Genomic DNA, 25232 nt, shown 5'->3' with positions numbered 1-25232 from the left:
AACTGTGAGTTTAATGGCACCAGTTGTTACAGATATACCGTATAACTGACCAGGAAACTTGCAGGAAGAACATGAAATAATATGATTTGCCAAGCACTAGACTATGTTGGACGAGTTACATTGTCCAGACCGTAGCCTCTTGAAAGTGGCAGCTTGCCATCAGCCTCCTGAGTCCAACAGTGTCACTATGCTCGTGCGTTAATTGCCCATTACATTCACAATTTAAATACCTTTTTTAGTCTTGAGATTTATGCTCATTGATCCATAAAGGTGGAACTTCAACTGTGCTGTCGCAGTGCAACTGGGGTCACAGATTTTTACATTTTGGATTTGATTTTTGATTATTTTTCATTGCAGTCTCATTTTTCGTTCAATCTCCTTCTTGCTGTCTACCTTCTCCATGTTATTTCTTTTCTCTCAATGCTGGAAATGCTTCAGGTGAGATTATTGGTGCCATTGATCACCAGGGATCCTGATGTCACCACTCCTCACTTTGCCAATGCTCACTCACTCACTCACACCCACTCGCTCACTCACTCATTCACTCACACTCATTCACTCTAACTCACCCTCACTCACTCACTCACTCACACTCACCCACTCACTCACACTCACACCCAGCCCGCTCACGACTCCCTCACTCCCACCCAACCCGCTCACTCACCACTCACGTCACTCACATACTCACACCACTCACACTCACACTCACCAACCCACCCGCTCACACCCACTCACTCACTCACTCACACTCACACCCGCTCCCTACACCCACCTCCCACCCACCCTCTCACTCACCCCCTCACCTCTACAACTCACTCACACCCACCCCTCACACTCACCAATCACACCCGCTCCACTCCCTCCTCACCCACCCGCTCACTCACCCACTCACTCCTCACACCCACTCACCTCATCACACTACACCCCCACTGACTCACACTCACTCACACTCACACCCACCGCTCACTCCCCCATCACTCCCACCACCCTTCACTCACACTCCCACTCACTCACACCCACTCACTCACTCGCACTCACTCACTCACCCCTCCTCACTCACCACCCACTCTCACTCACTCACACCACTCACTCACACTCCACTCATCACACTCACTCCCACTCTCACACTCACATCATCACCACTCACCATCACCACACTCACCCACTCTCACACTCACTCACTCACTCACACTCACTCACCCACTCACATTCACTCATTCACATTCACTCACTCACTCACTCCCATACTCATTCACCCTCCCTTCTTCCCTCCCAACATGCTGGAGTTTGGGTGAAAAACGTCTGACTGCATGGCACATTGTGAGATGCTTCATCTCAGCAGCATCTAGGCTACATTGTACTTTCTCACCAGTCTACACAAGAAGTACATAGTCACCGGACTCTGTGCCTCTTGGGGTTTAGTCATTATTAACTCTATTGGTCAGGTACGGAGCTCGGTGTAGCAACAGAAATGTTAATCTTATAATTTATGACTTCACCTTCAGTGCAGAGTTTTGCCTTTACCCCCCTCTGGTTTTACTTTTTCCACCTTCGTTTAAGAAACATTTAGACAGGTACATGGATAGGATATCTTCAGGAGCATCTGGGCCAAATGCAGGTAGGTGGAACCAGTGTAGATGGGATATGTTGGGCCGCTTGGCCTGTTTCCATGCTATATGACTCTATGACCCTATGACTATGCCACAACTATCCCCCCTCCCCACTTTTAACAACCCCACATTGCATTCACTTCTTTATCAGAGAGCATGGATGAGATATCCATTATTTGTTTCAACTTTATTGATTGTTACCAGGAGCTGGGTTTTTAGTATGAATCATTTAGTTCAGGGCCTCTGTGTGCTCCCAGGACACAGGCGTGAGGTTCTCTCCCAATAATCCTCTCCCAAACCTTTTCAGCATTCTGGCATTCCTAGGAGTTAGCGGGGATTTTGCATTTTCCACTCCGGCTTCTCCGCACACCCTTGAATCCTTTCCTCTGTCTTCCCAGGAAAAGGCTCAGAATTTGGAGTATTGCATGCAGTTCTGGTCGCCCCATTACAGGAAAGATGAGGAGGCTTCGCAGATGATGCAGAGAAGGATTACCAGAATTATCCCTGGATTAGAGAGTCTCAACTACAATGTCTATAGTGTCTTGTCCAACCTTATTCTGAGGATGCCCGGGTAGAAATCATGCACGACAGAGGAAATATCGACACCATGGTGCAGTGGCCAGTGGCTCCACTTACCCAAACTCTCCCCGGAGCTCTGCAAACGTTCCCTTTCAAAACAGTGCTACAATACTTTTCTTAAAGGTACAACTGAATCAACACGGGTCAGGTTATAGCAATTCACTCTGTAAAACCTCCCCTCACTCAGTCTGAAGAACCCGAAATGTGACCCATTCCTTCTGTCAGAGGTGCTGCCTAACCCGCTGAGTTACTGCAGCAATTTGTGTCTATTTTTGGTGTCAACCAGCATCTGCAGTTCTTTCCGACCTCTCCTCACTCTTCCTTCTTGTTGCGCGGAATCACACACACACACACACACACAGTGCTGGAGTAACTCAGCGGGTCAGGCAGCGTCTCTGGAGAACATGGGGAGGTGACGTTTCGGGTTGGGATCCTTCTTCAGCAGCAGTTCCCGCATCTGCAGTTCCTTGTATTTAGTTGAAACGTGGAAACTGGGCTCCGGCGATTTGATCTGGAGCAAGGTGCTTCTCTCTGTATTGCCACTACTAGCTGCCAGGACATTGTAAAGAGGCATTACAGGAAAGAGTGCCAACTCTTTCACAACTACAATCGTCTTTGACTTATGAACGTTCCCCATTTGATTCCCAAAGTTACATTTACAATAAGGCAGAGATGCTAAACCGACGACTTTTTAAAAAAAAATCAGTGTCCTGCATATATATCCTGGGTGATATTTGAAATATCAATCTTATGAATAATCGAATCTTATAATGCCCGCTTAACGCGAATGCACTGCGATGTAATGTCACGCACAATACTTCAGCAGAGTGCTGTGGACGTACATTTATCATTCGATCATACATTAAGGTGGGGGAAAGATTACAGCAACATACTCCCGGCGTTGCGATGCCAGCCTCGCCTTGCGCTCAGTGTATGTAGAATGTGGTGCCCGCAACATTAATGGCGTTTAGAATGTGAACATAATCGAGCTAAATATCCCAAGTGACCACATTACCCGAGTCTAAATCAGCATTTTTCAGGCATATCAATTATGCACCAACTTGTGCTCGGGTTATAGCGAAGCCCGGAGCAACTTTGCAATGTATTTATGTTCAAGGCATCCGGCAAGCAATAGGCGCGCTTTGTAGCAGTTGCTTATTATCGTTTTAATTTTACCTTTCTGTGCCCGCCACCAATGGGAGAAGGAGTCATTTCGGTTTCGCAAAGGAAGATAAAAAGGTGTGCAAAATATTTTTAAAAGACTACTTGGAAAATAGACGGGGTGGCACAAGCAGAGTGCAGCACGGTGTAGGAATGAACTGCAGACGTGTAAGAAAGTTTACACCAAGGATAGACACAACATGCTGGAGTAACTCAGCGGGACAGGCAGCATCTCTGGAGAGAAGGAATGGGTGACGTTTCGGGTCGAGACCCTTCATCGATTCAGATTCCGATTCCGATTCCGATTCCGATTCAGATTCAGATTCAGATTCAGATTCAGATTCAGATTCAGATTCAGATTCAGATTCAGATTCAGATTCAGACCCATCCCTTCTCTCCAGAGATGCTGCCTGTTCCACTGTGTTACTCCAGCATTTTGTATTTTAGCTACACAGCACGGCGCAGCAGCTACCGCCACTGCTCTGACACTCATTCTGAGCGACAAGGAGGGAAACCAATAAGTATTTGAATCTGCTTCCGCATGGTCCCACGTTTGCCAATGACCGAGGGGTGAAGGCGGGCTGTGACTGGAAGCTGGCGGAGCGAGTGAGCTGGGATGCACTGAGTGTGTGTGTAGTCAGTGCAACCTAGTGGGTACACTTTGCTGCAGACGCGAAGCGACTCATTCAGATGTGGCGTGTGCTCAGAGAGGCAGAAATAGGGTTTAACTTTTAAAACGTAACAAATTTCAATTGAAATCCGCATTGCAAAAAAACAAAACAAAAAGCAAAAATGCAGGGCGAGAAATATTTGCCAGAGCTGATGGCAGAGAAAGACACGCTGGATTCATCTTTTGTTCACGCCGGCCGTCTGCTGTCGGAAGGTAAGTTGTGATGCCGTGGAATGAACATGTTGTCCGTGCGAGGAGCAGTTTAGTTTGTCACGATAAAAATCGGCGGCGTTTGTGAATAAACAGCAAACAAAACCTCCCCTTCGGCTGACCTACAAATTCGTGGCGGTTCTTCTGTGTTATTTTTTGTTGCTGCTTTGAGTTCTGCTGCGACGTGTGTCGGGGAGGGCTCGTAAATCATCTTTGTGCATGTTTTGGTCGAATTGTTCCAGCGGCAATTGCAACAGCTGTTGCTGCAGTTAAAGTGAGCTCTCCTGGCCCAAGAACTGCAAGTAGCGGCCAGCTGTTAACACTGCGTGTGGACAATAGTTACATGCGCTGCTGGGAGTCATCATTGAGATATATGGGCATGTATCTGCAGATATATGTGTCTGGCTGTGTGTCTGCCTAACCATATATTCGTATAACATATGTACACTCTGTCCAGATGTGCAAGTGTGTCTGTGTGCATATGGTGTGTGTGTGGGATTGTAAATACACACACATCTCGCTGAATGCGTGTGTATTTGCTATGTGTGTCTATAGTGTCTGTGTACCTCTGTGACTATATACACAGCCAAACACGTGCGCCTGTGTGTCTCACGGTATTGTACACCCACCACGCACCCCACCTGTGCAATTCCTGGCTTCTTACACTCTGTGAAGGAGGGGGGGGTTTCACAGCTGCAGATGCATTGCACATTCTGGTTCACTTCCCCCACCACGTTCCCCGTCTAGCGCTCCATGGTGTATCAACTCGGGTGCCTTCCACCGTGGGTGAGAGGGGCCATGGTGATCCCGGCCCCCCCAACCCCCTCTGCCTCAACCCGCCCCGGCGCTGGAGTCCTGTTCCCGTGCTACAGAGGGCAGCAGCGGGACGCGCAAGCAGAGGTGGAGCGGTCAGCGTCGGGGCACCAAAGGCAATCTCATCCCTTCCAAACCAACGATGCACGTTGAATTTCCTCCCTCCGCTTGCAATATTGTTGCACACTGACTTAGCATCTGCAAAGTGTCGGGCCGCAGGAAGGATTAAAGGGACAGTGGGGATGGACTCGTCCCGCAGCCAAGTAGTGATGAATTCCTGGAGACCAGGTAGGGAGGGAGTATAGGCGCAACAATTTACATTCCGCTTGCGGTGGAGGGTGCCTGTCGTTTCTGGGGCGCCCTGTCCCATCAATGAAGTTATGGTTGCGGGGATAAATTAGCCGTTTAAAGGCGAACTGGAGGCACTTGGCAAATAAAAAAAAGACTTAAAAAAGATGCCAGTATTGAAGGAGAAAGACGGAGCAGGCGGGAGTTTATAACTACGAGACTGATTAAAGCTGGTTTAGTACCACGGAGTTTTCTGCTGGCATTTTGCCTGCCCTCAACTATATTAAAGCGCACTCTATTAGCCTGCATGTCTTGTGACATCGGGGGGGATTGCATTTAACACGGAGTGAATAATTACAAGGTATTCTTTATCCCAGCTGCGTTTTGAATATCATTGCGATAAATGTTTATTTTCTAGTTTTAGATGCGTTGGGCTTGAAATATTTAAAAAAAACTATTGCAAAGTATGTTTCGATGCGTTGCCATTCAGTGTTGGCAGTGCTACAGGAAGATTAAAACGCGTTGCTGGCGATAAGGTTGCAGGTTGGATGGGAATAAGAAAGTATACGAGCACTTTCTCTTGTGGCTCGATAGCAAGCTGTGTACAGTCTGCGTGTGTGTGAGTGAATGAGAGTATCCACATGCTTCGGGTAAATAGTAAATACTTCAATCGCTGTCAATGTACTATTTTTTTTTTTTTATAAAACCATGCACTCGCCTATTCTTATTGTACAACTGTAAATAAAAACTGCAGATGCTGGTAATCTGGATTTTTTTTTTAAATGGTGCAAAAACTCAACAGGTAAGACAGCATCGGTGGAGAGTGAAATTCGGTAATATTTTTGGAGTGTCCTGACTCACTCGACTTCTCTTTCCGCGGGTACTGCCCAATTTACAAGGTCTTTCTGGGGGTTTTTAAACTCGCGATGTGGTATTTGTGAAGTTTGATGTTTAGCAGAGTTGAAATGAGATGGGCAGGAAGAGTGAACGGGTGGCATTTGCTGTTTATTGAGCTGGTACTCAGAGACAGATTTCCTAGATGATTTTGGACAGGGACCCGTTGTAGAAGCCAGATGTAGAATAGCCCCGGGCGGTCTCTGGGGTACTTGGGACTACTGTGCACAGGGAAAGCAATTGCAAGTCTTCTCTGCTAATCATTAATTAGACACATATTATTCTAAACCCGAAGGAGACACGTTGAGAACTGGAATCTTGGTTTCCCATTTAACTCCATCTACTGCTAGAATGTCTTCTAACAGTGAGCCTCATAGCTATTCTTATCCCAAAAAAAATCCAGGAAATAAATTGGTCTGCTTCTGAGCACTTCGGTGACTTCGTTATTTGTTTTTATATATTCTGCTGTGTGCACTGGAGCAGAATTAGGCCATTTGGCCCATCAAGTCTGCTCTGCCATTTAATCATGGCTGATCTATTTTGGCCTCTCAACCCCATTCTGCAGCCTTCTCCATGTAACCTTTGATGTCCTTACTAATCAATAATCTATCAATCCTGCCTTAAAATACCCAATGACTTTCACAGCCATCGACAGCCATCTGGCAACAAACTCCAAAGATTCACCATCCTCTGGCGAAAGAAATTCCACCTCATCTCCATTCTAAAGGTATGTCTTTTTAATCTAAGACCGTGCCCACTGGTCCTAGACTTTCATTATTAAAACATCATATCCACTTTATTTAGGGCTTTTATTAGTTGGCAGATTTCAATGAGATCTTCCCTCGCCCTTCTAAACTCCGACGAGCAAATGCCCAGAGCCATCAAGCTCTCCACATGTAGTGCCCTCCATCATGTTAGGGACAAAGACCCTTTATTTAATTATTAGCCTCTGTACTCCACAATTTGAGATTTGTGATAGAAAAAATCACATGTGGTTAAAGTGCACATTGTCAGATTTTAATAAAGGCCATTTTTATACATTTTTAGTTTCACTATCTAGAAATTACAGCAGTGTTTACTTTCCCCTGACACCCCCCCCCCCCCCCCCATAGCAATGCCATGTAAATGAAAGTAGTCATATTTAGTATTTTGATGCATACCCTTTGCATGCAATGACTGCTTGATGACCAGTTGCTGGGTGTCTTCTCTGGTGATGCTCTGCCAGACCTGTATTGCAGCCATCTTTAGCTTATGCTTGTTTTGGGGGCTATTCCTCTTCAGTTTTCTCTTCAGTTTTAAAAGGCATGCTCAATTGGGTTCAGATCAGGTGATTGACTCGGCCACTCAAGAATTGACTATTTTTTTAGCTTTGGAAATCTCCTTTGTTGCTTTAGCAGTACGTTTGCGGTCTGATTTGCTGTAGAATGAATCGCCGGCCAATTATTTTTGAGGCATTTGTTTGAACTTGAGCAAATAGGATGTGTCTATACACTTCATAATTCATTATGCTACTACCATCAGCAGTTGTATCATCAATGAGGATAAGTGAGCCAGTACCTTCAGCAGCCATACATGCCCAGGCCATAACACCCCCACCACCGTGTTTCACAGATGAGGTGGTATGCTTTGGATCTTGGGCAGTTCCTTCTCTCCTCCATACTTTGCTCTTGCCATCACTCTGATACAAGTTAATCTTCATCTCATCTGTCCACAAGACCTTTTTCCAGAACTGTGGCTCTTTTAAGTACTTCTTGGCAAAACTGTAACCTGGCCATCTTATTTTTGCAGCTAACCAGTAGTTTGCATCTTGCAGTGTAGCCTCTGTATTTCTGTTCATGAAGTCTTCTGCGGACAGTGGTCATTGACAAATCCACACCTGACACCTGAAGAGTGTTTCTGATCTGTCGGACAGGTGTTTGGGGATTTTACTTTATTATAGAGAGAATTCTTCTGTCATCAGCTGTGGAGGTCTTCCTTGGCCTTCCAGTCCCTTTGCGATTTTTAAGCTCACCAGTGCTCTCTTTCTTCTTAATGATGTTCCAAACAGTTGATTTTGGTAAGCCTAAGGTTTGGCTGACGTCTCTAACAGTTTTATTCGTGTTCATCAGTCTCATAATGGCTTTCTTGACTTTCATTGGCACAACTTTTGTCCTCATGTTTATAAACAGCAATAAAAGGTGATGCAAAGACTGGAGGAAAGACTAGGTGCTGAGAGCTATTTTGTTACCTGCATTAAGGAGGCAATTATTATGGGCAATTACAAACACCTGTGAAGCCATGTGTCCCAAACGTTCTGGTCCCCTGAAAAGGGGTGGCTATGTATAAACACTGCTGTAATTTCTACATGGTGAAACCAAAGTGTGTAAAAATGGCCTTTATTAAAATCTGACAATGTGCACTTTAACCACATGTGATTTTTTTTTTTTCTATTGCAAATCTCAAATTGTACAGAGGCAAATAAATAAATGATGGGTCTTTGTCCCAAACATTATGGAGGGCACTGTATGTTAACCCAATTATTCTCGTAAACCTCCTGTGGACTCTCTCCAGTGCCAGCCCATCCTTCCCCAAATAAGGGGCCCAGAACTGCTCACAAATTCTAAATGCAGCCTGACCAGTGCCTTATAAAGCTTCAGTATTACATCATGTTTATTCTATTCCCTGTGAAACAAATGCTAACATTGTATTTGCCTTCCTTACAACTGAGTCAACCTGCAAATTAACCTTTTGGGAATCCTGCACCAGCAATCCTAAGTTCCTTTCAATTCAATTCCTGAATCCTCTCCCCATTTACAAAATGGTCTACTCCTTTATTCCAACTACCAAAGTGTGTGACAGTGCACTTTGCCACACTGTATTCCATTTGCCTCTTCTTTGCCCACTCTCCGAACCTGTCCACGTCTTTCTACAGGCTCCCTGTTTCCTCAACCTTACCTGCCCCTCCACCTATTTTTGTATCATCCACAAACATGGCCACATAGCTGACCATCCAAATTAAGACTTGCTGGTGAAAGTTTTCAGCAATAATGTTGGAAGAATTGTTGAGAAAATACGTTGGCGTATGTTTGAATGTTATGGACCGTTCCAGTCACCCTCAGCAAAACGATATGGAGACGAGGGACTGCTGCAGGGAAGATTCAAACGGATGATTTCAGAAATGAATGTTGAATTGGCTGGAATGACTGAAGAGGTTTCCTTTCCTCCAGGAAGGTGAAGGCTAAAGGGGATCTAACGTTGCAAGGGAGTTGGATAGGGTAGAGGCAGGCAAGTGTCCTGGCACTGGGGATGACCAGAAGTCAGGATGATGTATGTAACATCGTCATTTATAAATCCACGTGCTCTCCTAACAAATGTCCAGGAGAACATGCAATGTGCTCGGTGCATGGAAGAATGGGGGGTGAGTGGTATGGATGTAGTTCAGGAATAGCCGGGTGCATACCTTGGGCAGGAAGGAACTGAGGGATGTTGAGGGGGATAAACTAGTAGGTGGAGGCACAGCTGGAACATAACCACAACCAAAGTGTAGCAGCGTAACTTGGTGACATTTAGCTTGTGTTTGTAGTGATTCAGTACTGATAGGTAAAGCTTTCTCCTTGAGAACCCAGTCTGTTTGTTACCTGCTTGAATTTTGCCTTTAATCAGTTGCATGTTATTCCAATTCACCTTCGAGCTGAGAAGCCAGCTCTTGTCCCTGTCAGCCGAGGATCTGTGCCCTGTAAAATGCGTTGGCTCCCTCACAGGACGCAGTACACAGGAGGTCAAATGATATTCTCTTCCGTCCAGTCAGTCACCCATAAATGAATGTAAATGGGTTTGTTGAATAGGTTATTCCGCATCAGTGATCTCTCCATAACGGATGAATGGGCTGAAGGTGCGAGATATTGCCCCGGTCACTTTACAGCGCACATCTCTCCCTCTGGACTCAACTGATGGTGACTGGTACCACAACTAAGCACTGTCCCCAATTGTAGGTTGCAGTCCAACAAAACCTACCGTGCCACTCCCTGGAAGGGTCTGGTATCACAGGGGATGACCTAAGCCTGAGGGTTTAAACCACCTTCGGAGACTTTAAAAGATCCAGTAGCACTGCTATGAAAGAAGAACCACAGTTTAGTTTTGAGATGCAGTGTGGAAACAGGCCCTTCGGCCCAACGAGTCCGTGCTGACCAATGATCACCTGTATACTAGTGCTATCCTACATTCCAGGGACAATTTACCTACAAACCTGTATGTCTTTGATTGGGTGTGGGAGAAAAACGGAGCACCTGGAGAAAACCCACGTGGTCACGGAGAACGTACAAACTCCATATAGACAGCACCCGAGGTCAGAAAGCCAGGTCTCTGGTGCTGCAAGGCAGCAACTCTACCACTGCGCCACCGTGCCGCCCTCACTGCTATCCCGAGCATCATTTAAAAAAAAAAAAAATGTTCTTATTGTTTTGTTTTTTTTAAATCTTTTTATTCGTTTTTTTCAAAAGCAAAAACAAGACAACAAAAAATGCAATGATAAACATAACAATGATATTGATACATAGGGATCAGGGTTACATTAATAACAGGTATAACCTAAATATGAGTCCAGTGTCAAAATACACATTGAATATAGACCTCCCGGTCTCTATGTAAATATAGTTAAATGTTTAAAAGAGAACATATGTATAAAAACAAAACGATCAAAAAAAGAAAAAAACCCAGAAAAAACAGAAAAAACAGAAAAACGAAATCCCCCAAAACTTAAACAAAAAGCAAAACAGAATCTGGGCTGCAAAGAATTTCAACAATTTAAGTCCCTGTTTGTCGTCAAGTCCGTTCCACCGTCTAAAGGTAAAATAATTATTATAACAGTTGGAGAGGGGACAATTTATGTTGTATGAAAATGTTGAATAAATCTTCCCCAAGCCCTATCATATTTAACCAAGGGTTCAACAATGTCACTCCTAATTTATTCTAAATTTACACACAATATCGTTTCAGAGTACCAATGGAGTGTGGTCGGAGGATTGGAGTCTTTCCATTTAAATACAATAGATCTTCTGGCAATTAACTTGGTAAAAGCAATCAGCCGATGGGCGGAACAGGACAGATGAATAAAATCAAACATTGGTAGCCCAAAAATTGCAGTAATAGGATGAGGTTGTAAATCAATACCTAAAACTACAGAAATAGTATCAAAGTGGGCAGGACCAAAACATATGAGTCAATGAGGCCACTTCAGAGTTACATCTGTCACAGGTAGGATTTATATGACCATAAAAACGAGCTCTTATCTTTTGACATATGAGCCCTGTGAACCACCTTGAATTGTATCAAAGCTTGTCTTGCACATATTGAGCATTATTTATCCCTCAAACGATCTCACTTTATAAAAAATGATTTGAGAATCAGCATCGCATTGCTGCCTGTGGAAGCTTGCTGAGCACAAATTGGTTGCATCAATTCCTGCTTTGAAACAGTGACCCTGTTTCAAAAGCACTTAGTTGGCTCTGGGAGACTTGGGAATGTTGAAAGGCACTATATTTACCCACGTCTATGCTTGAAATCAATTGTCAGGCATGGACTATCAGCTGTAAAGTCAGAGCAAATGCTGTTGATGCTGGAAACCTGAAGTAAAGCAGAAAGCCTGACAGTGGTGCTTACCTGGAAGTGATGAAGTCAGTGCTGAGTCAGGAGGCTGTAAAGTGCCGAGTCAGAAGGCAATGTGCGATTCCTTCAGCCTGCATTGTGCTCTGTTGGAACAGTGCGGGGAAATAACAGTGTGGGTCGACGGTGAGAGTGAGGCAGGGAAATAAAGAGAGACGTGGTTGAAAGCTCAGACGCGTGCTTGCAGACTGAAAGGAGATGCTCTTTAAAGCGTTTCCGACTGATTTACATCCTGCACACCATGCACAACTCCACCAATTTTCGTGTCACACCGATATTCTATATATCACAAATAATAGTGGTCTCAGCACTGATCCATGCAGAACACCAAGGGGGATACTGAGTTGGATGATCAGCCATGATCATATTGAATGGCGGTGCAGGCTCCTGCACCTATTTTCTATGTTTCTATGTGACAGGCCTCCAGTCAAGAAAACAGCTCCACCACCACTGTCTGCCATGACAAAGACAATTTTGGATCCAGTTTGTCAACTAATTGAGGATCACACGTGAATAAATCTTCTGATCCAGCCTATAATGAGGGACCTTGTTAAATGCTTCACTAATGTCCGTGTAGATAACATCCACTGCACAATCCTCATCAATCCCCTCTATCACTTCCTTAAAAAAAACTCAATCAAATTTGTGAGGGGGGCACAGTGGCACAACTGGTAGAACCACTGCCTGACAGCGCCAGAGCCCCAGGTTTGATGTTGACCTCGGGTGCTATCTGTGTGGAGTGTGCACGTTCTCCCTGAGACTACATGGGCTCGGGTTTCCTCCCGCATCTCAAAGAATCCTCCAGGGAGCAAGTGCACAATTACATTCTCCCTGGTTAGTAATGCATCTCTCGCATCTGATTAGGCCTGGATAGAGTGGATGTGGAGAGGATATTTCCACTAGTGGGAGAGTCTAGGACCAGAGGCCATGACCGCAGAATAAAAGGACGTACCTTTAGAAATGAGATGAGGAGGAATTTCTTCAGTCAGAGTGTGGTAAATCTGTGGAAGTCATTGCCCCAGAAGGCTCACAAAATTGCTGGAGAAACTCAGCGGGTGCAGCAGCATCTATGGAGCGAAGGAAATAGGCGACGTTTCGGGCCGAAACCCTTCTTCAGACTCACAGCCCCAGAAGGCTGTTGAGGTTGTCAATGGAAATTTTTAAGATAGAGTTTGATAGATTCTTGATTAGTACGGGTGTCAGGGGATGTGGGAAGAAAGCAGGAGAATGGGGTTGAGAGGGAAAGATAGATCAGCCATGATAGAATAACAGAGTAGTCTTGATAGAAACATAGAAAATAGGTGCAGGAGGAGGCCATTTGGCCCTTCGAGCCAGCACCACCATTCATTGTGATCATGGCTGATCATCCACAATCAGTAACCCGTGCCTGCCTTCTCCCCATATCCCTTGATTCCACTAGCCCATAGAGCTCTATCTATCTATCTTTTAAATCCATCCAGTGAATTGGCCTCTACTCCCTTCTGTGGCAGAGAATTCCACAAATTCACAACTCTCTGGTTGAAATTTTTTTTTCTCATCTCAGTTTTAAATTGCCTCCCCTTTATCTTAAACTGTGGCCCCTGGTTCTGGACTTCCCCATCATTTGGAACATTTTTCCTGCAGCTAGCTTGTCTAGTCCTTTTATAATTGTATCCGTTTCTATAAGGTATCCTCTCATCCTTCTAAATTCCAGTGAATAAAGCCCATTCTTTCCAATCTGTCCTCATATGACAGTCCTGCCATCCCGGAGAATAACCTTGTGAACCTACGCTGCACTGCCTCAATATCAAGGATGTCCTTCTTCAAATTAGGTGACCAAAACTGCACACAATACTCCAGATGTGGTCTCACCATGGCCCTGTACAACTGCAGAAGGACCTCTTAACTCCTATACGCAAATCCTCTCATCATGAAGGCCACATGCCATTAGCTTTCTTCACTGCCTGCTGGTGACTGGTGTACAAGGACACCCAGGTCTCATTACACGTCCCTTTTTCTAATCTGGCACCATTCAGATAATAATCTGCCTCCTTGTTCTTGCCGCCAAAGTGGATAACCTCACATTTATCTACATTATACTGCATCTGCCATGCATCTGCCCACTGACTCAACCTGTCCAAGTCACCCTGCAACCTCCTAGCATCTTCCTCGCTGTTCACACTGCCACCCAGCTTTGCGTCATCTGCGAATTTGCTAGTGTTACTTTAAATCAGATCTAAATCGTTAATATATATTGTAAATGGTTGCTTCCCCAGCACCGAGCCTTGCAGCACTCCACTCGCCACTGCCTACCATTCTGACAGGGACCCGTTTATTCCCACTCTTTGTTTCCTGTCTGCCAACCAATTCTCTATCCATGTCAATACCCTACCCCCAATACCATGTGCTCTAATTTTGCCCACTAATCTCCTATGTGGGACCTTTCTGAAAGTCCAGATACATTACATCCACTGGCTCTCCTTCATCCATTTTACCTGTCACATCCTCAAAAAATTCGAGAAGATTAGTCAAGCAGGATTTCCCCATCATAAATTCATGCTGACTTGGACCAATCCTTTTACTGCTATCCAAATGTGCCGTTATTACTTCATTAATAATCAACTCCAGCATCTTCCCCACCACCGATGTCAGGCTAACTGGTCTATAATTCCACTTTTTCTCTCTCGCTCCTTTCTTGAAAAGTAGGATAACATTACCTACCCTCCAATCCACAGAAATTGATCCTGAATCTATAGAACATTGAAAAATGATCACCAATGCGTCCACGATTTCTAGAGCCACCTCCTTGAGTACCCTGGGATGCAAACCATCATGCTCTGGAGATTTATCAGCCTTCAGTCCCATCGGTCTACCCAATACTATTTCTCGCCGAATGCAAAGTTATTTCATTTCCTCCGTCTCCCTAGATCCTTTGTCCTCTAGTATATCTGCGAGATTGTTTGTGTTTTCCTTAGTGAAGACAGAACCAAAGTACCTGTTCAACTCTTCTGCCATTTCCTTGTTCCCCATAATCATTTGACCTGTTTCTGCCTTCAAGGGACCCACATTTGTCTTTACTAATCTTTTTCTCTTAACATACCTAAGGAAGCTTTTACTATCCTTCTTTATATTCTTGGCCAGTTTACCCTCTTACTTCATCGTTTCACCCCGTATTGCCCTTTTTGTTACCTTCTGTTGTCCTTGGAAAATTTCCCAATCCTCTGGCTTCCAGCTACTCTTTGTTATGTTATTCACCTTTTCTTTTAGTTTTATTCCATCCTTAACTTCCCTTGTCAGCCACGGTTGCCTCTTACTCCCCTTACAATCTTTCTTCCTCTTTGGAATGGAATGATCCTGCATCTTCTGGATTGTGCCCAGAAATTCCTGCCATTGCTGTTCCACCGTCATTCCTGCTTGGATCCTTTTCCAGTCGACCTTGGCCAGCTCCTCTCTCATGCCTTCATAGTCCCCTTTGTTCAACTGGGCTGAATGACCTAATTCTCCTCCTAAAATTTATGAATTTAGGAATCTCTTTTACATTCCTCTCCAGCACATTGAAACACCAATCCTCTGGAGTGCTGAGCTGCCCTTCTCCCAACAAAGTTCTGTAATGGCTGCAATGTTGAAATTCCATGCACTAATCCACGCTCTTGGCTCATCTGCTTTCCCCATTGCATTAATGGCCTATCCCGCTTGGGCGTCATTTGCGCATCACAAGGTCCCACATAAGAGATTAGTATACAAACACTTAAAGCACACAGTATTTGGGGTTCAGTATTGATGTGGATAGAGAACTGGCTGGCAAACAGGAAGCAAAGAGAAGGAGTAAACGGATCCTTTTCAGAATGGCAGGCAGTGACTAGTGGGGTACCGCAAGGCTCAGTGCTGGGACCCCAGCTATTTACAATATATATTAATGATTTGGATGAGGGAATTGAATGCAACATCTCCAAGTTTGCGGATGACACGAAGCTGGGGGGCAGTGTTAGCTGTGAGGGGGATACTAGGAGACTGCAAGGTGACTTGGATAGGCTGGGTGAGTGGGCAAATGCATGGCAGATGCAGTATAATGTGGATAAATGTGAGGTTATCCACTTTTGTGGCAAAAACAGGAAAGTAGACTCTTATCTAAATGGTGGCCGATTAGGAAAAGGGGAGATGCAACGAGACCTGGGTGTCATGGTACACCAGTCATTAAAAGTAGGCATGCAGGTGCAGCAGGCAGTGAAGAAAGCGAATGGTATGTTAGCATTCATAGCAAAAGGATTTGAGTATAGGAGCAGGGAGGTTCTACTGCAGTTGTACAGGATCTTGGTGAGACCACACCTGGAGTATTGCATGCAGTTTTGGTCTCCAAATCTGAGGAAGGACATTCTTGCCATAGAGGGAGTACAGAGAAGGTTCACCAGACTGATTCCTGGGATGTCAGGACTTTCATATGAAGAAAGACTGGATAAACTCGGCTTGTACTCGCTAGAATTTAGAAGATTGAGGGGGGTTCTTATAGAAACGTACAAAATTCTTAAGGGGTTGGCCAGGCTAGATGCAGGAAGATTGTTCCCGATGTTGGGGAAGTCCAGGACAAGGGGTCACAGTTTAAGGATAAAGGGGAAATCCTTTAGGACCGAGATGAGAAAAACATTTTTCACACAGAGAGTGGTGAATCTCTGGAACTCTCTGCCACAGAAGGTAGTTGAGGCCAGTTCATTGGCTATATTTAAGAGGGAGTTAGATGTGGCCCTTGTGGCTAATGGGATCAGGGGGTATGGAGAGAAGGCAGGTACAGGATACTGAGTTGGATAATCAGCCATGATCATATTGAATGGCGGTGAAGGGCCGAATGGCCTACTCCTGCACCTATTTTCTATGTTTCTTTCACGCAGGTGCCACGCAAAGATTTTGTGAATCCCAAAATCCTGGTGCGTTGTGTGCGATCGCGCATCACTGCCTACGTCACCACGCACCATACGCGCGTAATGCATGCCATGCGCGCGTAATGCACGCCATGCTCATCACGTCATGACACCTAAATTATGTCGCGTAAATGACACGCAAATGATGCCCAAGTGGGACAGGCCCTTTACAACTTGCATTCAAATAAATACAATTCAAACCATAAACACCATCGCCACTCAACCTCTGCCTCACCGTTTCTACCTAGCAAGTCATGATGATTAAATTTGTCCTGGTAATTTAATCCTATAAAGTTGTGATCTAATTGTGGTCATCTTCTGCTGCATCCCTTCCTTTCATTTTGTGCATGATGCATGCAGATTATTTAAAATGATTATATTTAATGAAATTGACTCATTCCTCCGAAGAGGCAGCCTTGGGGAACAGGAAATTAAATTGAAATAGTTTCATTGAAAATCCTGCCAAACTCTTATTTGTTTTTCTTAGTAATGTGCAAGGCATTTTTTGGATGTGTAATTGCATATTATTTTTGCTGGCATCAATCAAAGGTAATTGTGAAAGAATTACATTTTTTTTGTGCTAAATCTGAATTCTTGCTATGTGTAATATTCTGAACTTGTGATTGTTTCAGAACAAGTAATTATTATTATTTTAATCTGTTGACAATACTGTGCTGTTCTTGAACGATGAGGTAAGGTGTCTTTAAAGTTGCTCCACTCATTGTAGTATAGTCACCTCCAAGTGGCACGTTGGCTCACTGCTGGTGCCCTCAGAGTTGGAAGGTTTGGGGCTTCCATCTCACTTGAGCACACAATAATATAGTTCCCTGGCAGATGGTAACAGTGCTATATTGTCAGATGTGCTGTCTATCAGTTCTTCTTCCCATTCCTACACAGACCTTTCAGTCCTAGGTCTCCTCCATTGTCAGAGTGAGGCTAAACGCAAATTGGAGGAACAGCATCTCATATTTTGCTTGGGCAGCTTACAGCCCAGTGATATGAATATTGATTTCTCTAACATCAAGTATCCCCAGGTATCTCTAACCCTTCCCTCCACCCAAGTCGCACCAGCTTCTCGTTTTCACCCAACAAACAGCTAGCAATGGCCTGTTTCCTTTATCATTGTTAATTATTCTGCATATCTTTCGTTCATTGTTCTTTATCTCTCTACATCATTGTCTGTATCTGACATTTCCCTTATCCATGACTAGTCTGAAGAAGGGTCTCGACTGTCCCGCTGAGTTACTCCAGCTTTTTGTGTCTATCTTCAGATAAATTATTAAGATGTAAATCCACCCTTCGCTGGGTGGATGTAAATGACGGAACATGGTAGTTATGTTTCTACACTTGTAACCAGATCCCTGGGCCATCGATTGAGAGATGAGATCGTATTGCACCGTAGGAGTTAAATGTTCAAATTCAGTCAAATGACGTAAATTTCGTAACCTGCTTCAGTAACAATAAGCAGGAAAATAATAGATTGTGATATAGCTATCTAGTTCACTCATGTGCTTCAAGAAAATAAATCTGCCACCTTTGTCCAGCCCAGCCCATCTCATCTCCCATGTGGGGTAGGTACCGTGGTCTGCTTTACCTGGAATAACCGATCATTTATTGTGCATTTATTTGATGTGTTGTTGCATGAATGTGCCCTTACAGCTACAACAAGGAAGAATGTCCTTGTTCTGGTCCCGGTACATATGATAGTTAAATACTCTTGACTCTTTTTAATAGGAACCTGATGCGTAACTTTTTTTATACAAAGGGTGGTGGCTGTATGGAACGAGCAGTCGGAGGAGGTAGTTGATGCAGGTACTATTGCAACGTTTGAGAAACATTTAGACAGGAACATGGATACTGAGCTGAATTAAACAGAACTGGATAGGATAGGTTTAGTGATATGGGCCAAATGCAGGGGGTGGATTCGTTCTTCCCCCGCACAATTAAAGCGTGGAATAATCTCCACCCTACTATAGTTACCCAACCAGATGCAACTAAATGTAAGGTAGCTCTTTCTTCCCAATAACCCTTTCTAGCTTAAGTCCTCCCTCCACCACCTCCAGTTTAAATTCCATTTGGAATATTTTGGAGGACCAAGAAACCAAGAGGGACTAATGCAGATGGGGCATTTTGGTCGGTGTGGGCGAGTTGGGCCGAAGGGCCTGTTTCCATGCTGTATGACTATGATTCAATGACTATGACTCTTGAAAATTGAATCAAAACGACATCAGATGCTGTGGCGAGAGGACGTTAAGTTTCTCTACGTGTGCTTGACTATCTTAAGCTGAGAAAGGGATGCTGCTTATTTGAGTAGACTGCACAGGAGAAGTAATGCAGAGATGATTAAATAATCTTGGGAGCCGACCAATGCTGCTGTTGGAAGCTGAATCCAGCTGCACAAAGGCCGGCACTCCCATTGTAAGAATAGCTCACCCTGCCACGATCCAGCTCCGAATACAAGTGCGGCCTAATCAGTTTCTGTCCGTGCTGACTGTATTCCTGCCTCAAGTGTTCCCACTGCAAGAAAGCTCGCGACTTTGATCCTAATTTCTCCCTCCCATGTGAAACTCACCCGATGCAGGCTTGAAGTCACGTCATTTGTTGCTCCCTTCCCAACACCTCTCATCTTTTTTTATTCAGCGTGTCGGAAAGGATTCAACCCATTACTAATATCAGTCGGTGAGGATTAGTGGAGGAAGATCTTGTTTAGAATTACCGCTCGATGCTTTGTCAGTAATTATTACTCTGTTTATGTAATATCATCAGCTTATAATTGGTTTAGACTCAGACAGTGTTGATAAACCGTGTAATTTGTTTCCTCGGTCCTAGATTATTTAATCTTTTATTACTTTTGACAAGCATCTCCTTGGATGAATAGGTGAAATGAGTTTGTGGTGGTTGTCTAGTTGCGAAGCTTTGTCAGTGTATTGGGTTGACACAGTGGCAGCAGTCGGGCTAACAGGGAGTGAGCTTGAGGCACACACTGCAGACTTAAGCACGTACTTTAGACTGGTGCTTCTGGATATGATTTGCAAAAGATATTCAATCACTCTGCAACTATGCTTTGAATTCCCCTTGCAGCTTGTACGCACTGTTGGAAAGCAAGCCAGCCCCGCATCTGAAATGCCGCATTTATTTTTGCTTCCTTTATAGGATCCTTGAAATTAGATGATTTAGAACCCACAAACGTTGCTTGCTGTTAATTTAAAATGAGTTACTGCATCTCACATTGAGTATTCCACAGAGATCTTGCAATGCTCTCTGAAAGCTAGCAGGTTCCGCTGATCAACGGTTTTCGATGAGGAAGGCAGAAACGGAGGTGAATGTAGTTTGTAGCTGGCCATGCCATTCCTTCCATTTATTCCTTTAGCCACAAAGGCGTAGCATGGAAACAGGCCCCTTCTACCCAACTCGCCCATGCCGATTAACATGTCCATCCACCCGAGTCCCATTTGCCCGCAATCCTTTGTTTCTCTGGGATCCAAAGAAAACTTGCTTCCACTCCTGTTTTGTGGGCTCTGTGGTGGCTCATGTGGGCAATATTGGCCTCATGCATGAGGCAGGTGGTTTGTGGCAGGGTGGCTGGGAGTGGCGTGTTGGTTTTGTCATTTAAACTGGATCTCCATTTTCTCTGGGCTCATGAACGCGAGGTGCCATCTCCAATGCCCTTCATCGCTTTGGGCGGTCATGTGACAAAAATTCACAGAAGCCAGTGGGAGGGGGCACTACAATTTTCCACAGAGGCTTTGACGACATCCTTTAATCTGTCCTTCTGTCTGCTTGGGCCCACGTCCAATGAGAGAGTTGGGCATTGAGTATCTGTTTGGGGTGCACAAAGAATACAGCTTGCCCTACAAAAACCGGCTGAGTGTACTTGGGATTTACAATACTGAGTATATTGGTCTGGGGAGCGGATACTGATCTTGGTTGGCTTATCCAGCCCGTGGGTTATGAGGGTTTTGCAGAGCACGAGTTAGTGGTATCTTCCCGGTGCCTGGAAGTGGCTGCTGCAGATGGCCTCTGTGTCTTCAACACTCAGGAGGACTCTTTACCGCTTTGCCACTGTGGGAAGAAGTTGGAAATGAAGACGTCGGGAGAGGATAGTAGGCCAGTGTGGGATGCTCAGCTTCTTCAACTTGCAGGGTCTGTCCAAATATTTCAGGAGAAAAAGTATCAGTTTACAAGGGAAAAAATGAAAATCAAAACTGTAGATGCTAGAATCTGAAATACTCAGCAGGTCAGGCAGCAACAATGGGAAGAGAAACAGGTTTCGCCCAAAACACTAATAACAAGGAACTGCAGATGCTAGATGGATTCTGATCCGAATTATCTGAATCGTCACGTATCCACGTTCTCCAGGGATGCTGCCTGACCCGTTGAGTTACTCCAGCACTTTGTCTGTCTTTGATCTAAAACATTAACTGAGTTCCTCTTTAGCAGCAAAAGGATTTGAGTATAGGAGCAGGGAGGTTCTACTGCAGTTGTACAGGGTCTTGGTGAGACCACACCTGGAGTATTACGTACAGTTTTGGTCTCCTAATCTGAGGAAGGACATTCTTGCCATAGAGGGAGTACAGAGAAGGTTCACCAGACGGATTCCTGGGATGTCAGGACTTTCACATGAAAAAAGACTGGATAGACTCGGCTTGTACTCGCTAGAATTTAGAAGATTGAGGGGGGATCTTATAGAAACTTACAAAATTCTTAAGTGGTTGGACAGGCTAGATGCAGGAAGATTGTTCCTGATGTTGGGGAAGTCCAGAACAAGGGGTCACGGTTTAAGGATAAAGGGGAAATCTTTTAGGACTGAGATGAGAAAAACATTTTTTACACAGAGAGTGGTGAATGTCTGGAATTCTCTGCCACAGAATGTAGTCGAGTTCATTGGCTATATTTAAGAGGGAGTTGTGGCTAAAGGGATCAGGGGGTATGGAGGCCCTTGTGGCTAAAGGGATCAGGGGGTATGGAGAGAAAGCAGGTACAGGATACTGAGTTTGGATGATCAGCCATGATCATATTGAATGGCGGTGCAGGCTCGAAGGGCTGAATGGCCTACTATTTTCTATGTTTCTATGTTTCCATAGACGCTGTGTGATTTGCTCAGTGTTTTCTAGCATTCTCTGTTTTATTTGCTCACTGCACAGATTTCCTGGAAAATGGAAAATACACAATTTTTTTTGAATCAGTCTACGATTATTCCACAGTCAGCTTGCAGCCCCTTTCTCTAGCTGCCTGACTGGAGATCCACGCCTTCACTGATACAACCCTTTCATCAATTGTTAGGATGTGATGTGCTGCATCTCTCTGTGACTCCCAAGACAGCACAGCTGTGATTAGTAGCCCAGCTGGCTGGCCCAGTGGAACAGCGAACGGAGCTGCTGCCTAACAGATCTGGAAAACAAGATGCAGTCCTGAATTTCAGTGCTGTCTGTGTGCAATTTACACACTCTTCTCCACCATCATCCCAAAGACATAGGATTTGGTAGGTTAATAGGCTGCTGCAAATTACCCCGAGTGTAGGTTGATGGTAAAATCTGAGGGAAGTTGTGGGAAGAATAGTTTAGCTTGGAGATACAATGTGGTAACAGGCCATTTGGCCCACTGAGTCCACGGCAGCCAGTGTTGGGAATGCTGGGAGATGGCAAAGACCAAAGAGCTGAATGACCTGATGTAATATGTATAGATGCTTGTTAAAGCTTACATGCTGGGCCAAGCTTGTGGCTGCCGCACCTAATCATTAATTCTGTCAATTTTTGCTTCGTGTCGATTTTTTTATCTTTCATGCACCAAAGATGCATTTGGAGCAGTTTTGTATTACACTAAAAGAAGATTATGTCTGCAAATTAGGCAAAAACGATTGAGATACTCAGCGGGTAAGGAGCGAAGGAAATACGCAACGTTTCGGGCCGAAACCCTTCTTCAGACTAATGTGGGGGTGGAGAGAAGAAGAAAGGAAGAGGAGAAGTCAGTGGGCTGAGGGAGAGCTGAGAAGGGGAGGAGAATGTAAGGACTACCTGAAATTAGAGAAGTCAATGGTCATTCCGCTGGGGTGCAAACTGCCCATGCGAAATATGAGGTGCTGCTCTTCCAATTTACGGTGGTCCTCACTCTGGCCAAGGACAGAACGGTCGGATTCGGAATGGGAGGGGGAGTTGAAGCGCTGAGGCACCGGAAGATCAGGTTGGTTATTGCGAACCGAGCGGAGGTGTTCGGGGAAGCGATCGCCAAGCCTACATTTAGTCTCACCGATGTAGAACAGCTGACATCTAGAGCAGCGGATGCAATAGATGAGGTTGGAGGAGATGCAATTGCTCTGGCCCGATCTGGCAGTAAGCTTAAACTGAGCAGCCCGATGAAAAGCAGGTTATTGGACTGTGCCAGTAAACAATGGCCTTTCTTACACCTAAATCCCACAAACATGCAAGTTGGTTGGTTAATTTAGTTTAGTTTATTGTCACGTGTACCGAGGTACAGTGAAAAGCTTTTGTTGCATGCTAACCAGTCAGCGGAAAGGCAATACATGATTACAATCAGTGGACCGATTGTAACGCGTGACTGGTACACAAAGAGTCGCCTGGGTTGGGCGCCATCTTTGATTATTTGGATGATGATAAGGGAATAAAGTTTAGTGCAAGTTAAAGTTCAGTAAAGTCCGATTAAAGATCGTCCGAAGGTCTCCAATAAGGTGGATGGTTGCGCAGGACCACTCTTTAGTTGAGGATAGGGTGGGGGGGTGGGCTGGAGTGGAAAAGTCAATAGACAATAGGCAATAGACAATAGGTGCAGGAGTAGGCCATTTGGCCCTTCGAGCCAGCACCGCCATTCAATGTGATCATGGCTGATCAACCCCAATCAGTACCCCATTCCTACCTTCTCCCCATATCCCCTGACCGCTATTTTTAAGAGCCCTATCTAGCTCGCTCTTGAAAGCATCCAGAGAATTCCACAGACTCACCACTCTCTGTGAGAAAAAGTGTTTCCTCGTCTCCGTTCTAAATACTCAGGGGTTGATCCAAAACATAATGTAATAGCAAGGAACCATAGATGCTGGTTTATACCAAAGATAAGACACAAAATGCAATGCCTTGGCTTTGACATTTCCATGCTGGTTTCTAAATAACGCTGGTTCTACCTCCCGCTGCAACTTCCACTACTTTTACCGTTATCCGAGATCAGCACATTCCTCCCACTACCACCAACTGGAGAGCTGTCCTGAGTAACCATCTACCTCATTGGAGACCTTCGGACTATCTTTAATCGGACTATACCATGCACTAAACGTTATTCCCTTATCATCCAAATAATCCAAGATGGCGCCCACTCCAGGCGACTAGTCACAGAAGAGGATCACATTCCAAACGCTCCACGTGACAGCAAACTAAACTCAAACTCATGTATCTGTACACTGTGGATGGCTCGACAGTAATCACATGCAGTCTTTCCACTGACTGGAAACGCGACAAAAGCTTTTCACTGTACATCAGTACATATGACAACAAACTAAAATAAATTAACCTACCAACTTGCATGTCTTTTGGATTTAGGTGTAGGAAAGGCCATTTACCTGCACAGTTCAATGATGTGCAGGTTAAGGGCCTGTCCCACGAGCATGCGACCTGCATGCGGCAAGCGCAACCAAACCGGAAGCGGGAGCCGCGCGGAGGTCGAGTGAGTGACGTGAAGTTCGAGCGAAGTCTGCGGGAAGTTCGCACGTGACGTACGACGTCAAGACGCTGTGTACGGCGTCGAGACGCTGCGCACGCCCGTCGAGGCAGTGCATACGCCGTCGAGACGGCTGCGGGCCGGCAGACCATTGCTGCGCGGAATTTTTGATCACGGTCAGTTTTTAGGAGCCCCGCGCGATATCGGGACTAGCTCCGCACATCTCCATACGGCACCGGCGATGGAAGTGGGACTGGCCCCGCGAGGCCGTACGGCTCAAGCGACCACGTTAGGTCGCGCTTGCCGCATGGAGTCGCATGCTCGTGGGACATGCCCTTTAGGCTTACTGCCAGATCAGACCAGAGTAAACCAAAACTACAACATTATGCTGACGTATCCTTCTTTTAGTGTAATATAAAATGTGCTGCTAGTTGCATCTCTGGAGCACAAAAGATAAAAATTGGACACTAAGCCATAAAATAATTTATTAGGCGAAACAGCCACAAGCTTGGTCCAGCAAGTAAGTTTTAACAAGCATCTTTACATATTTATTGCATCATAGATGGAGGCCATGTCTTTGGGTCTTTGCCAACTCCCAGCAGAGAAATTTCATTAATCCCATACCTCGTCTCCTTATTACCCCACTGCCACTTGCTGTCTCTCACATGCCCATCATTTGCCCTTTGATTATTTTGCTTGTTACCTACTCTAAATGCAACTTACAGTTGCCAATTAACCAACCAGGGAATTATTATTATAAGAGGATGCTGGAGAGGTTTTATGGAGGAAAGTCTAGAGCTGAGGGTATGGCGA

The 25232-nt window shown here is 45.0% G+C and overlaps 1 protein-coding gene across 4 annotated transcripts in view; it reads left to right on the top strand.

Annotated features, from left to right (window-relative positions):
* The first annotated feature begins 3971 nt into the window (after positions 1-3971).
* The window catches only part of khdrbs2 (KH RNA binding domain containing, signal transduction associated 2), a 329378-nt gene continuing 308117 nt past the window's right edge, over positions 3972-25232 (top strand). For 2 of the 4 annotated variants that reach the window (XM_033021864.1, XM_033021865.1), the window contains exon 1: positions 4754-5331. In XM_033021864.1, the coding sequence (XP_032877755.1) occupies positions 4755-5331 (577 nt within the window). In that variant the 5' untranslated portion in view covers position 4754. Of the gene's footprint in view, positions 4234-4752; positions 5332-25232 lie in introns of those variants that run through there. The other 2 variants (XM_033021867.1, XM_033021866.1) reach the window with 2 other exon arrangements.

The sequence above is a fragment of the Amblyraja radiata genome, chromosome 5, assembly GCF_010909765.2.
Source record: "Amblyraja radiata isolate CabotCenter1 chromosome 5, sAmbRad1.1.pri, whole genome shotgun sequence".
NCBI lineage: Eukaryota > Metazoa > Chordata > Chondrichthyes > Rajiformes > Rajidae > Amblyraja > Amblyraja radiata.
This window is presented reverse-complemented; position numbering and strand designations above follow the sequence as displayed.